The sequence below is a fragment of the Carya illinoinensis genome, chromosome 11, assembly GCF_018687715.1.
Source record: "Carya illinoinensis cultivar Pawnee chromosome 11, C.illinoinensisPawnee_v1, whole genome shotgun sequence".
In the NCBI taxonomy this organism is placed as follows: Eukaryota; Viridiplantae; Streptophyta; class Magnoliopsida; order Fagales; family Juglandaceae; genus Carya; species Carya illinoinensis.
Window position 1 is genome coordinate 33995276 of NC_056762.1, and position 14258 is coordinate 34009533.

General features: G+C 36.2%; 2 protein-coding genes across 3 annotated transcripts; both read right to left on the bottom strand.

Annotated features, from left to right (window-relative positions):
* Positions 1–266: 266 nt before the first annotated feature.
* Positions 267–5351, bottom strand: LOC122282126 (zinc finger HIT domain-containing protein 2). Of its 2 annotated transcripts, none has more exons than XM_043094084.1 (5): positions 5110–5351; positions 4343–4415; positions 3730–3883; positions 2404–2445; positions 267–1341 (listed from the first exon to the last, which is right to left on the bottom strand). In XM_043094084.1, exons 1-5 carry the CDS (start codon positions 5187–5189, stop codon positions 461–463), a joined length of 1230 nt encoding a protein of 409 aa, XP_042950018.1. In that variant the 5' UTR covers positions 5190–5351; the 3' UTR covers positions 267–460. The 2 variants fall into 2 exon arrangements, with proteins under 2 accessions (XP_042950018.1, XP_042950019.1); XM_043094085.1 differs by having other exon boundaries at positions 4343–4419; positions 5110–5325.
* A 4907-nt stretch (positions 5352–10258) lies between these two features.
* On the bottom strand, positions 10259–11413 carry LOC122282411 (protein FAR-RED IMPAIRED RESPONSE 1-like). The gene has a single exon (XM_043094364.1). It carries the CDS (start codon positions 11411–11413, stop codon positions 10259–10261), a length of 1155 nt encoding a protein of 384 aa, XP_042950298.1.
* Between the last annotated feature and the right edge of the window lie 2845 nt (positions 11414–14258).

Sequence of the window (14258 nt, forward strand, 5' to 3'; positions counted from 1 at the left end):
TTTCTAAGCACATATAATTTTGAATTATATGGTACTTATTATATGTAAAAACCGTATACTTCTTTTTAAAAAAATTATTATTAAAAAATTAATTTTTTCATATAAATCTTATATTTATTTATTTAAAAAATAATAATACAATGCTTACTATATTTTTTTAAAATAAAATAAAATCCAAAGGCAAGCATCCATTGATTCCAAAACACTCATTTTTTTCCTCTACTTATTTATCCTCGAAAAAAAAAATTGTCAAAACGTACTTAAAATTGGCATAATCAATATCTTTTTATGAGACAGCATAATCAAGATCTTCAGCAAGTAAACTATTTGCATGTAAAAAGTTTCAACATTCCTTTCACATGCGTGCTTGATTCGGATGGCAAAAATATTCATATACATTTTCAGCTAAGAAAAAAAAAAAAGGTAATAATTCACCTATCCTCATAACATATGCTATCACTTAAATCTCTTCAACCAAAGCCTTGCCTCTGGTTTCTTCCTTATTGTTCGTTTTCACAGCTTGCTTACTGCCTCCATAATAATCAACAGCAGAGCTTTTCTCTGCACGTAAAATGGCTGCTAAGGAAGACCAAGCTTCACCCGGCTGCTCATGGACCCAACACATCATGAAATAGATCTTCCTCTCGGCAAGCTTGAGCTTACTCCTAATTTCCACCCTTGTGTACTTTTTGTGTTTCTCCGACTTCAGTTCCCTCTCCCCGGTCTGAATCAGCCTCTGCAGATCACAGAGCGAACACACCAAAGCAGGACCCCCAAGAGAGATTAGGCTTATCACATCTTCAACAAGAACCAATCCAAGTTGCAAGCCACCCATGTGTCTGTAAGCCGGAGAGCAAATTTGCTCCAAGCAATGAGACAGAGCTTCCAACACAGTTTCTGGTTGCCTGCCTTGACCCAAGACAGAGGAAACACTCAACACCACCATGGCTGATCCTATGGTATCTGATTGCCATTCTCCGTTGTATAGTCGAAGTGCGAAACAGTAGCTATATAAAATGTCAACCAGGTGAACAGCCAAAAATGGTGATGGCTCTGTGGAACTAAGCTTGCTAATTGGAAGTAGTGGACTTTCGGGGCCAGGAGGAATCTCACTTGATTGGTTACTTTCTAAATCTTCTTGTGGTAATGCCGATTCTTCCTGCTTGTCAAGTGCCTGGATGAGTTGAGTTCCTTCCTGACTGAGGGATATTGTTCGTGCAGAAGGCTTCAACCACCAAGGATCCCATGGCTCAATCATTTTACTCAGTTCCCCAGATGCAAGCGCTCTTTGGAACTGTTTCTTCTCTACTGCAGATAAATCATCAAAACTAACTTGATCTCCTGCATAGAAGAAAGATAAATGAACTCTAATGAGTAATTACTATATAGTCTTAAAATACGGATATGTGGTACTCCAATCCTAACATAGGAAGCCATATTATTAGCTCGTTTGGATGTTGAGATGGGATGATAATTTTATCTCAACATTCAAACATCACTTAAACATAAATGCTTCAATTTAAAATTTTCAACTTTTTTATATAATCATTAATTAAAACTTTTCCAAACTTTTAAACAAAAAGAGTAACAATTCTACTTTTTCAAATTTTAAAATAAAAATTATATTAAAAAATTATATTCTAATAATATTTTTATTCAATTTTTTTCTCTCATTTCTCAAAATCTAATAAAATATCTTAACTCAAACTATTTTATTACTATTGATAAAATTTTCATCTCGTTTCGACATCCAAACAAGACCATCGTTTGGATGTTGAGATTAGATGAGAAATCTATGAACAGTAATAAAATGTATTGAGTTAATATGTTTTCTTGTGTTTTGGGAAATGAGAAAGAAAAAGTTGAATAAAACTATTATAAAATTCAAATATTGTTAGAATATTATTTTTTAATATTATTTTTGTTTTGGGATTTGAAAAAGTTGAATTGTTTTTTGTGTTTTGTTTGGAAGTTTGGGAAAGTTGTAATGATTGGATGAAAAAGTTGAAGATTTGAAATTCAAAAGTGTTTATGTTTAATTGATGTTTGAGAATGAGATGAGATGGGATAAAATGACTACCAAACGAGGCCAAAAAAATAGTGCTTATACAAGTAATTTTAATGGCATGACATGTTGTGATAGGATAGGAGTATCACATCATCCATACTACAGGAAGATAACCCTACTAATTTTCCCACTCTCATCTGCTTTAGGCAATTGCGCAGAATTTCAAAAACATAATATCCAGAAGAAATACCAGCTGATATTCACACTCCAACTACAACCTAAGGAGTGCTGGGATCCACTTATTTGGCAATGTGAACTCAGAAAAGAATTGAAAGATATGCAAGCAATTAAGATCTAGCATCTAGAAGACAAGGAGAGGATAGACAGGAATGTACCGGACAAAATCCTTTGAATAATCTCTTCAGACACAGCTGAATCTGCCCATAAAAAAATAGAGAAAGCAGAACTTAGTCAGGACCTCTTCCAAATAATCATTCAGTTTGTCGTCCCAAAGTTGCTACATAAAGAACAAAAAGGTGGAGCTATTTCATTTTAACTTGAATTCTTAAGCATATATGCATTTCAAATAAATTACCCATGTAGTCAATTTGCAACCATCAAAGCATCGGGATGCCATCAACCACTACTTGCAATTCTTTACTCAACCATCTTATGTATAATTAACTGCAGTTAAAACACGCTGTAATATGCATCAACTGAAGCTATATGATCAATTTGGCTGCTCACCAGCAGAAATGATCACTTTGTTGAATGGTCTCTTTGTTTGTTTTATGTTTTAAATGTCCCAAGTGTTGATGATGAGGATGAGTTCGCAGGCCAAAACCATAGTAGAGAAAAGACTTGGTCAAGCTTATATTAAGTGTTGAACGCAGCTGTTAGGCCCTTTTTTTTATGACATGATGCCTCAAATTTGTGAAACCGTTCTCCCTCTTGAGCGATGTTCATTAGGGGCTCTTTATTATGGGCTAGGCGTTTTCTCTTGTATACTTCCAGTGTATTTGGTTATGCTTATTGGTATTAATACATTTTTACTTACAAAAAAAAAAAAAATTGAAAAATGGCACAGGCCTAAACAAACCCCCCCCCCCCAAAAAAAACAAAAACAAAAAAGAATTGAGTCAAAAGATCCTCAACTTCAACTAGCAGCTGTTATTTTATAACAAGGAATCCCAAAGACTACAAAGGCAACATGTCTTTTACCCAGTTAAACCCTGGACATATGTAACATGTCTCCATCACAGGGACAAGTAAATCATTAGCTTTACACCAATGAGATGTGGCCCCTAGAAATTGGCAGCTTTTTTCTCATCCAATGAATTTTTTCGAATGAAATTCAAAAACATTGTAGAGCAAACATTGTGCTGACAGCTTTGTAAGCTCTGGCCCAGACTTCCTTCACCATACATAGATCTTCTTTTCTGCATTTAGTCTATATCCTTCCCTGCAACATGTCTGTTATGATAGACCCTAGGAAATTTTAGATTCACATGCTTGTCATTTGGGTCCCCTATCACTTCAAGTATGCTATATTGCAGATATATATTTTAACAGAGTTTCATGTCTAAAATATTCTGTGACAATTGATAACAGCCCACTTCACCAAAATTGCAAGATAACCCAACAATCTCAAAGGAAAATAAAAAAGTACATCTAACATAGCATCCTCATCTACTTATCACAGAAAAAAAAAAAAAACATACCATCCTCATCCATCCTCTCTGTTTCCTCTTCTGAATGGAACCGCTTTAATATGTCTAACATTTTCCGTTTAGTTTCATCATTGGACTGCATCTGCTGAAGCTCCTCAACTACATTTTCTCGCATGAAGGACTCAGTGCATCGAAGACTATGTGACTGTTAGAGAAAACAAATCATTAACCATAACTCAGAACACCGCCTATATTCAATCAAACCAACCCAAAAAGAAATCTTACGAGGACTCTTCAAATAATATAGAATTTGGATAAGAATCAATAAGACACAAGAACCCACTTGTTCAGCTATAAGCAAAGTGATGAATAGCATCAGGATTCCCCCCACTTCTCTCTCTCTCTCTCTCTCTCTCTCTCTCTCTCACACACACACACACACACACACACACACACACACACACACAAAGCAACTCACAAAAATCCTAATTCAAAGGTAAGCATATGTCTAACTTTCGATTTAAAAGAAGGAAGTTATATAAAGCAAAGATATCCAAGAAAACAACAAACAAACAATCCAAACAAAGCCCTGGCCCTTAAAAAATATGCTGCAATGCTAAACGCAGACAACGTCATGCAAAAAGCAGGCATCAATTCTGCATACCTTATAACAGTGGAGGGAACAGTACCGAGAGTTGCATCGAGGACATGTATATTGTGAAAATTGCTTCTGGCACCTGCCTTAAAGTGGGGGAAACACATGAATAGTTGAAAAAAAAAAAACTGCAGACTAATTCAACATAAAATACAAAAAGCTTGAGCAATACAAAAGGATAAGTTTATAGAAATCTCTTATTCATTTACATTATTTAGACAGATTCTAATTTTTTTTTCAAAGACTGCACAACATCAATATTACTTCCAGTAACACTTTCTTGACTTACCAAAAAACAATTACTTATACTACCTTCAGAACATAGTACACAACTTTGCCATAGATCCGCTCCAATTTAACTTCTCATGTTAATCTCAGTCTATCTCAGTGTTCACGAACCTAGAATGTTCATCCAACCATAAAAGGGCAACCCCAGCCCAGCTCAGTCGGATGGCATGATTCAGAAAATGGAAATAATAAATAAATTGACTAATAAAGAATTGAAACGAATAAGTCGTGAAGATCTGAAGGCATTATCCTGTGAAATAAAAAAAAGCTTTTACATCCCAATAAGAGCATAGACAACCAGGATGAACCAAATAGTCGAATCTAGTCCAAAAGCTACAAATTTATCACCTCTTAAAAGCTTGCGTCACATAAAAATTAAGAATGCCATTGAACACTTTAATGACTACAGCACTTAAACAAGCAACCAACAAGATCATGAAATTCCGAACAAATTTTAAAATCGAAAGAAGGTTTGGAGAGGAAAATACACGTGGCAAATTATCCGGGAAGGAGGATTCAACGATGAAGAATTGGAAAGTTTCTCGGAGGTGAGGATCATCTCCGCCATAACTCAGAACCTCGGTGAGCAGCTCAGTACCAGTGAGACCCAAGTTGCTAGGGTTTTGCTCAGTTGGATTGTCCTCGTTTCGATTCTCTAACTCGTGTTGCGTTTCGAAAGCTCTGGAAAACAGAAAACTTGAGTCCGGTTAAAAAAAGGGAAAAAGCTTCCAGCCGGATAGGTTTAAAACCCATTTTTGCATCGTGCCACGTAAGCCATCTAGAAAAAGTGAGGCTGCACCCGAAAACACCTGATCTCCCAATCATCTATTTCTTTTGAAAAATGCTACACGCAACCCGCCTGGCCCCCGCGTGGCACGTCAGCTGACTTAATTTTTTTTATAAATTAAAATAAAATTTAAAACACGTCTTTTTGTTTGGGAAAAGGAAATACAATAGAATGAAATTAAAAGACTGAAAATAAATTTTCTTCCTTCGAACCTTTGAAACCCCATCCCAAAATAGAGTTCACCGTCCACCATCTTCCTTCTGTCTGCCCCATCGGCTTCGAGCCATCAAAATCGTTGTCATCGTGGTTAGCCAACCAAAACCCCCATCCCAACATCACGATTTACTCCCCATCAAAACCCTCAATCTTTTTCTTCCCACCGAAAATCCATATCGACATAGAAGTCACCGTTTGATGCTTCGCCCCATCGGCTTTGAGCCATCAAAATCGTCGTCGTCATGGTCAGCCAACAAAAACTCCCATCCTGGCATCACGATCTACTCCCCATCAAAACCCCCAATCTTTTTCTCCCCTTCGAAAACCCATATCGACACAGAAGTCACCGTTTGATGCTTCACCCCATCGTCTTCGAGCACTCATCTTCGTCGTCGTGTTTAGCCAAGCAAAACCCCCATCCCGGCATCACGATGTACTCCCCATTGAAACCCCCAATCTTTTTCTCCCCTTCGAAAACCCATACATACTGAGACTCACGAAGCCCATCCAACGAAGGCCCCTTAGTCTTCTCCACAGCCAGCGTTTGTGTTCTCCACGAGCCCTAGAACACTCACGAAGCCTAGAACACCCACGAACACCCCCCTTCTCAAAAAATTTTTTTTTGCCCTTGGCCTGGGGGACCATGGAACCAAAGAACTTGTGGGAGCGGCAGATTTGAAGCTCAGATTCATTGGGTTTCTGAGGTACCCTTTCCTCTTGTGCATATTAAGAAATTAGATTCTATCGGGTATTGTTTTCGAAGGATACCCTTTTGAGTTCTGTATTGTTTATTGCATAGGAAAATAAAACTTACTTTGTCCATAAACCGGCTTTGCAGGGGCCTCAGTATCCTCAGTGAAAATCAAGCCCTGTTATTTTTGTTTGTAATCTGTTTTGCATCTTGAAACTGGTAGCTGATTGTAACAAACTGGTAGCTGATTGAGTTTCGATTTTGTTTTCTTATCCAAGTAAATTTAGTTATTTCGAATGGATGCCCTGTATTAATTGACCCTCCCTATTCCGAGTCTTCACTGTATTCGAGTTTGTAGAAATTGTTTGGCTTTGTAAACAAAAACCATGGACACCCATTTCCATTTTCTTGACTGGGTTAATTGTTTAGTATGCTTTCTATATATCTGCTCAGGCTTGGATGAAAACAAAAGGAACTAAAATAACCCAGCCAAAGCTTTTATGGTCTTAGTCTTTAGATCAATTGATTGATAATTTGTGAAACATATTTGAATAGCAGTATAACCATCACTTATTGAATGCCTCTATTAATTAGGAAGTAGATATTATTCGAGCAACACATGGTTGGGAGATTGACAATTTTGGCATCTTTTTCTGTCCAGTTATATTTTGTTATGGTTTATGAAATGATTTTTTGGGATTCTATAAATCTTCTAATTCTTTTTCTATGTTTTTTGCATTTCTCTCATCATGTACTCACTAACAAGTACATGCACAAAAAACTCTTTTGAAAACTCTCTCCAAGTTAACTACTTTGTGATTTTGGGGGATCTAACAATGTCAGCATCATCAATTTCTTCCGCATAATCTACTAAATGTTACTGTGAGGTTGAAGCCACGATGAGATATGCAAATACTGCAAGAAATCCAGGACGACCCTTCTTAGGGTGTCCAAAGTACAATACACAGGTAATGACATTTAAATTTCTACACAAGATACCTTTTTTTAACATGATTTTGTATGAATTGAATCATCTAACATTTTTGGGCATTTGCTGCATTCGAGTAGGGATTACCATATTGCAAGTTTTTTCAAATGGGTAGATAGAGATCAGATGGGAGAGCTTGAACTTCGAGAAATGACCATCCAAGCACTATTAAGGAAACTGAAAGAACTTGAGAAGAAATTGCTTGATGTCGAGAAGAGGGAGATTGAGCTAGAAGGGAGGGTGGTTGAGATTGAAAATAGAGAAGCTGAGATCAGGCTCAGACGCACACAGCTTCCCCTTAGGTTTTGGGCATTTGCATTTTTTGTTGCATTCTATCTTGTAGTATCCAAGTAATCATCATTCTAGTGTTTGTAAACCATCACTTATGTTGGTCTTTTATTTTTGTACTCGACTTTTGCACTTGTATTGGACGTGCACTTCACGTAATATGAAGTGTTTGTAGTCAGTTTGTAGTCAACCAAAGTATTGGACTAGAAACTAACTAGATGATGTATAAATCGCCATTCTATTTGTGTCATTGAACTGATTGTTGACAAACTGGTCCACAAATGTGTATGTTAAAACCTGGCAGACTCACACACACTCATACTCTTTATTGTCCTCAGCTTGGACGTTATATACTCTTACCTCCCACCATTCAGCAACTAAAGCAGATCCTCCCCTGACCAGAATGTGATACAAACATCTATTTACAAAATTTCAACAAGATAAATTCTGAAACCATATTCATAACATTTCAACAAGAATAACCAAAAAACCATAATATGGAAACTTCATTGGCCGATACAATTTGGTATAACTGTAACCAAATTTGTATAAACGAAAACATCCCCAAAAGTGGTCGATCATTTAAGATCACAGTTTCCATCCAAACTGTACCATCCATACTTTCAAATCTATTAATCATATGTACAGAATAAAATACAATAGCGTATTCTCACATCCAAGCCACAACAAGACTCCTTTTAAATCCACAAAATACTCCTAAAATCCACAAATAATACTCCATCAATATACAAAAATCTTGGAAATTCACAAAAATTAATAAATGCCCTGAATCTCTCATCCAGCCACAAAATACTCTAATAACTCAATAATATCAACTAAAAATACATTAATAAATGCCCTGAATTTACATTCAACTCAATCTACCAAAATCTAATTAAATCCACAAAATACTCCTAAAATCCACAAATAATACTCCATCAATATACAAAAATCTTGGAAAGTCACAAAAATTTATAAATGCCCTTAAATATTCATCAAGCCACAAAATACTCTAATAACTCAATTAGAATTATTAACTCAATTAAAGTCCACCAAAAATACAATAAAGTCCACCAAAATCAATTAAAGTCCACAAATATGTGATTAAAGGCCACAAAAAAAATACATGAAAATCCCCATAAATCATTCCCTGCCTTGTGATCAATCCATGTCATTTCCATCCATCCCATACTTCAACAGTTGTGATTCATCCAACCCAAACTGCATCTATAAAGAGTAAAAACCCAAATATTAACGTCGTGTCGATAAATACATTCAAAAGTAGAGGGAAAAATAACTCAATCCACTTACACTTTCTTGACTCTGAATCACTGTTTCTCGGAGCTGGGATCCAGTAATTTCAACATTAGGCATATCCATCTGAGTATTTCCAAATAAATTTCTGCAAGTGTCCACGGCTGGTGTATCTCCTCCATCTCTCTAATAATCAAGTAACAAGTAAGAATACATTAATTTTTGTAAGCAGAGAGTAAAATATAACTTACTTTGTAATGCTAAATATTTATATCTCTTTACGTTTTCCTTTTGATGGTGCTTTTTTCGTCTTCGCCTTAACTTTTCGCATGTCTATCTCCATCATTGATGCTCTCCGCAAAGATGGGGGTCTGCCTTTCCCTCGCACAATATATGGACTGCATACTTGACCAGAACCACTTCCTGTATTTGTGTCATTTGCCGTACTACATGCATTGGAACCCGTTTTGGTCATTAATGGGGGTTCTTGGTTGGCATCATACAACTCAATCATTACATATAACTTACTTTTTGTATCGTCAGTATGCGCTCTAGTACCCGCTGCACGAGTAATCATTTGGTAACAAATATTCAATAATTTTGAATATATATTAAAATCTGCCCGCTGTTTCCCTGCATCATAGCTACTATGGATTAATGTGTATCGCCTTTTAATATCATTCCTCCATCGATCTAAAATATATTTATCTGGCAAAACTTTTATCTCGTTACATCTAAAAACGGTGTAAACGTGTTGACACAATATTCCCCTCATCTCAAATAATCCACAAGAATACTTTGCAGTTGCATCTACCGTACTGAAATCCACAGAATGTGTCACCGGCTTAGTGAAATCTTCCAAACGAATTTCATCTTCAACCCTATAAATGTGTAATGCACCATCACTCTCAAGTAACTTTGGATTCAAATCGATCATGCCAGTAACTTGCTTTTGAACTTCCTTGAACTTTGCATTCGTGTACAACTCTTGAAATATCTTCTCAATTAGTGATCTAGAAATGTAGGGAATTGTGACACTAAATGAGTGGAAGTTTGCGGCAATTTCATTCTCAATTTTTTTCTTCAATGCGTTATCAAACTGGTCAAAAAACTCTTTTAGGTTTGTCTTAGCATGAACGTAACCGTCAAAAAATGCTATCATGCTCTCACTCCGCCATGTCATACTCATTCTAGGCCAAAATGACTCTTTCAAAAATGCCGGTACCCAATGCTTACGGTTAACGTATAGGCTTTTCAACCACGCATTCTCTTGCAAGTTGTAAGTGGTAATCAATTTATCTCAACACTTCTCAAACTCTTCAATAGATTGAGTGTCATACACACATTTTACCAATTCATTTTTCATCCCATTTTTGTATGAAGCATATGAGCCAAATTTCTCTGGAACTTTCTTTAGTATATGCCACAGGCAAAATCTATGTTTGGTTTCTGGAAAACAATAGCGATTGCATTTTTCATTGTTCTATCCTGATCAATGATAATAGCTTTCGGAGTTATACCATCCATACATTGCAGCCAGATCTGGAATAACCATACAAAAGTCTCAGTATCCTGGCTGGAAATCAAGCCTGCTCTCAACAAAATTGATTGCCCATAGTGGTTTACACCAACAAATGATGCAAAGAGCATCCCATATCTATTCGTCAGGTAAGTGGTGTCGAATGTGACCACGTCACTAAAATATTGGTAGGCTGTTCTACTACGGGGGTCTGCCCAGAAGACATTCTTTAACCTCCCGTCATCATCTAAATCCATCAAAGCAAAAAACCCAGGATTTCTATACTGCATCCATAAAAAATACTCATTAAGTGCTCCAGCACCACCAGCTCCAAGTCGTAAATGTTTTACTTTATCGATATAATTACGACAATCCTTTTCCAAAAATAGAAGGTTCTCAAATCCACCCGCACCAACAACAAGAGATCCGAAACTCTTATTCATTCGGATGCCACCCAAGTCATTTGTATCTAGGATTCTTTTTACCGACTCACTCACTTCTCTATTACATCGAAAGAAGTGAGATTTTTTTGGATTGAGGCCATGGTTATGGATATTATGAATTGTAGTCAATCGAAGCTTTCCATCAATTCTTACGGCATTAATCTTTGCGTTACATTCCGTCTTCCCTGTTGGACGTGAGTTGGTGACATTCAATGTCCTATTCCGAGACTTCCCACCCTGAACACAAGCAAGGGTGACATATCTAACAGCCTCATCTTCTCCTATCTCAGTCCTTTTGATCATCACCCCAAAGCCACATTTCTTACCATATTGCTTATAATAACTCAATAAATCTTCAAAGGAATTAAACTCCATCCCATTGGTTAGCTCCTCAACCATATCATCATCATCCATTACCATATTTTGAGATGTCCCAGAACTACAATCCTCTATTTCCCGTGTATTTTGCCTATCCTTAGTACTTTCTTCAACTCTTGGAGAATCACATTGCACTTCAGTTTCCCCACCATTAGGTCTATTATCCTTTGTACCTTTATAGTTGCTTGTAGCAGAGCTTCTACTGATGTGAGGAGTCGGACTTTCCATGCCATGTTGAAATGGGTATTGGTTGCCAACTGAATATGGTAGAAAAGCAGGTGACCACGCAGGCACCGGTCCAAAGTAACAAGCATGTAATTTGGGATGTTTGGACTAGTTGATGGTATGCCCTAACATATGAACACAACATCTTGTTATTGATGTAACTTTCTAATAAATAAAAACTCATTAAAGTCTAAATATTTTTGTATTGATATATACCGCAAATGAGGTGTTTGAGCTGCCAGGTGTAAGGGAGGGTGGTTGTTCTTTCTCGTTTCCCATGCTGAAAAGAAGACAAATGCATTGTCAATTTATATCTTACGATAGAATAAGAGTATCAATACATTCCTATACAATAATTTATACAATTTTTATAAATTGTGATACAAGTTAAAAATTGTAACACACATATATTTGTTACAAAATATGTTGGTAGGCTGGTAAATATTATATGCATACAAGATATTAGATATGAAATATCAGTACATGTGAAAAAATTGGCCATTAACATATGGGTAATTTATAAAAGTAATAAATATAAAATAAAATAATCCGTATATTGTATTACTATAATTTTTCTAATTTATATTTATTATCTCATTTACACTTAACTCGAACAAAATAATCCAACCTAGTAAACACTTATCCACAAATAACACTTCATTAATATCTTGATTCCTTTGGGAAATTAAATTTCATTTTTCAAGTTTTCAAACCCACCAGTTAAAAGGCAACCAATTCATTCTCCTTTCTTCATCATGAGAGGTCCAGCATAAGATGTCAAACACTAATGAAAAAGTCCACCTTAGGAAATTATAAATGGAAGGACGTTGAGTCAGGCCAATTCAAACTATTATACCTCTTAAAATAGGTTCAACATACTCATTGAAGTTAGAAATCCATTACTAAATCAACCAGGCGAAGTAAATGCACTTGACTGATTGTCAAATAGGAATTTCCTATAAATGGAGTATTTATGTTTTAACTCAAATTGTTGGCCATAGCGTTTTTGTTTTGGAATATTCATACTTAATTAACTCAAACACAAGGAAACAAACCCAGTACAACATACACAATAATCCCACCAGGTCTAATAAATTAGTGTTTATAGAAATCTAACACGTCTATCCAACGCATTGATAAATTAGTGTTATAATAATCACACCAAAACCACAAACAGAGCCACCCACCAGCCACAAACGTTCATCGTATGAACCTATCACTATAACAAAACTGACATGAAATCAAAACAAAATCACAGAACAAACCAACGGCAAGCACAGATGTCGCCGACAACCAAAAACAGAGAAGGCCGACAACCCAAAACAGACAAGCCCGAGAGTAGATGGTTGAACACCTAAGTTACTTACGCAACGGCGACAGATCTGGAAGCTGGGAGGCGTGTATGGAATGAACGACGGTGACGAAAGTCGGCTGAAGACGGCGACAAAAGATGGCTGGCGATGGCGACCGAACCCCGAGGATTCTCATATCTCCTCTTTCTTTGCCTGATTTCTCTCCTCTCCTCTGGTCCAAAATGCTCAAAATGCCGCTCAAAATTGTTTTCCTCCTCTTTCTGCTTTTTTCATCTCTTTAAAAAAAAAAAAAAAAACTCAATAAACGTGGCATATGCCAGTTAGCCGGGGATGCAACCCCGGTGGTACGTAGAAGAACTGATTTCCTTTTGCCACACGTAAACCTTTGTCCCTTCCATTCTCTCCGTCTTGCTGGCACCAAACCAACCCATCCTGCACGTTTGGAAGCACTCATCCTCTCCGTAGCCTATCTTCTCTTGCAGACTTTAGCACCTTGCACCATGCCTTCTTCTCTAAGAGCTAATCCTAGTTTTTGGATTTAAAAAAATGAATTTTAGAATATAAAACTGAATAATAAGTGCACATATAATTAAGAATTATGTGGTGAATCCATTTTTGTCGTCCATAGGAAATACAAAAAAAGGAAAAAAAAAATAGAAATAGAGGAGAAGAAGAAGAAGCCAAAAAACCCAGAAACTATTTAGATGCAATTTACATTGAAGCTGGATAGCAAAACCAACAATTTTAACTAAAGGAAACGCCCTTTACCCTTGGCCATCTTTAATCCAAAGCACAAATTCAGAAGCAAACAAGAAACAAACACCATATATGTAACAGCCCGCTAGAAATTCAATTGTGGAATTTCTTTTGACCTTAAGAACCTCGTGAAAATTCCGTAAGTTTACATGAATCGACTAATCGCATAGGTTTTAGCCTGTCAACATAGTTAGTGTTATCACTCACTATGGTGCCAGAAATGCGATTTTAATTATTTGAGATAGTTAGAAGTGTCAGAATACATTATAGTCTACACCACTAGGCTTAATTGAATATTTAGGATTTTTCAGTACTAAGTTTATTACGTTTATTTTTGGAGTGAATAGTAATCTCGGTAAACGTACTAAACGCTATGTTTTCAAAATCACAGTATGAAATATCCAAATTAGGTTAGCGAAATTTTATTTGGATATTTGGCAAGATCTTAACCACACATAATAAATAGTATTAGATACTTAGTACAAAGAGAAACCATTAGATGGAATTGTGAAGGAAATCAAGGTGTGAGATCATGACACCTAAGCAAAATACACATTTGGAAAATATCTTAAGAACATAGATTTAAAATACACATGGAAAGATTTTAACCACCTTACTCTTCCAAGTCTACTCCACATTTAGAAAATATTTTAAGCTAATTTTGTGGATATTATTGGGTAAAAATATCTTGAGTTGATTTTTGTAGATATTATTAGGTAAGAGAGTCCTACACTCCACTCTCACTCCGGTAAGAGAGTCCTACACTTAACTCTCACTTC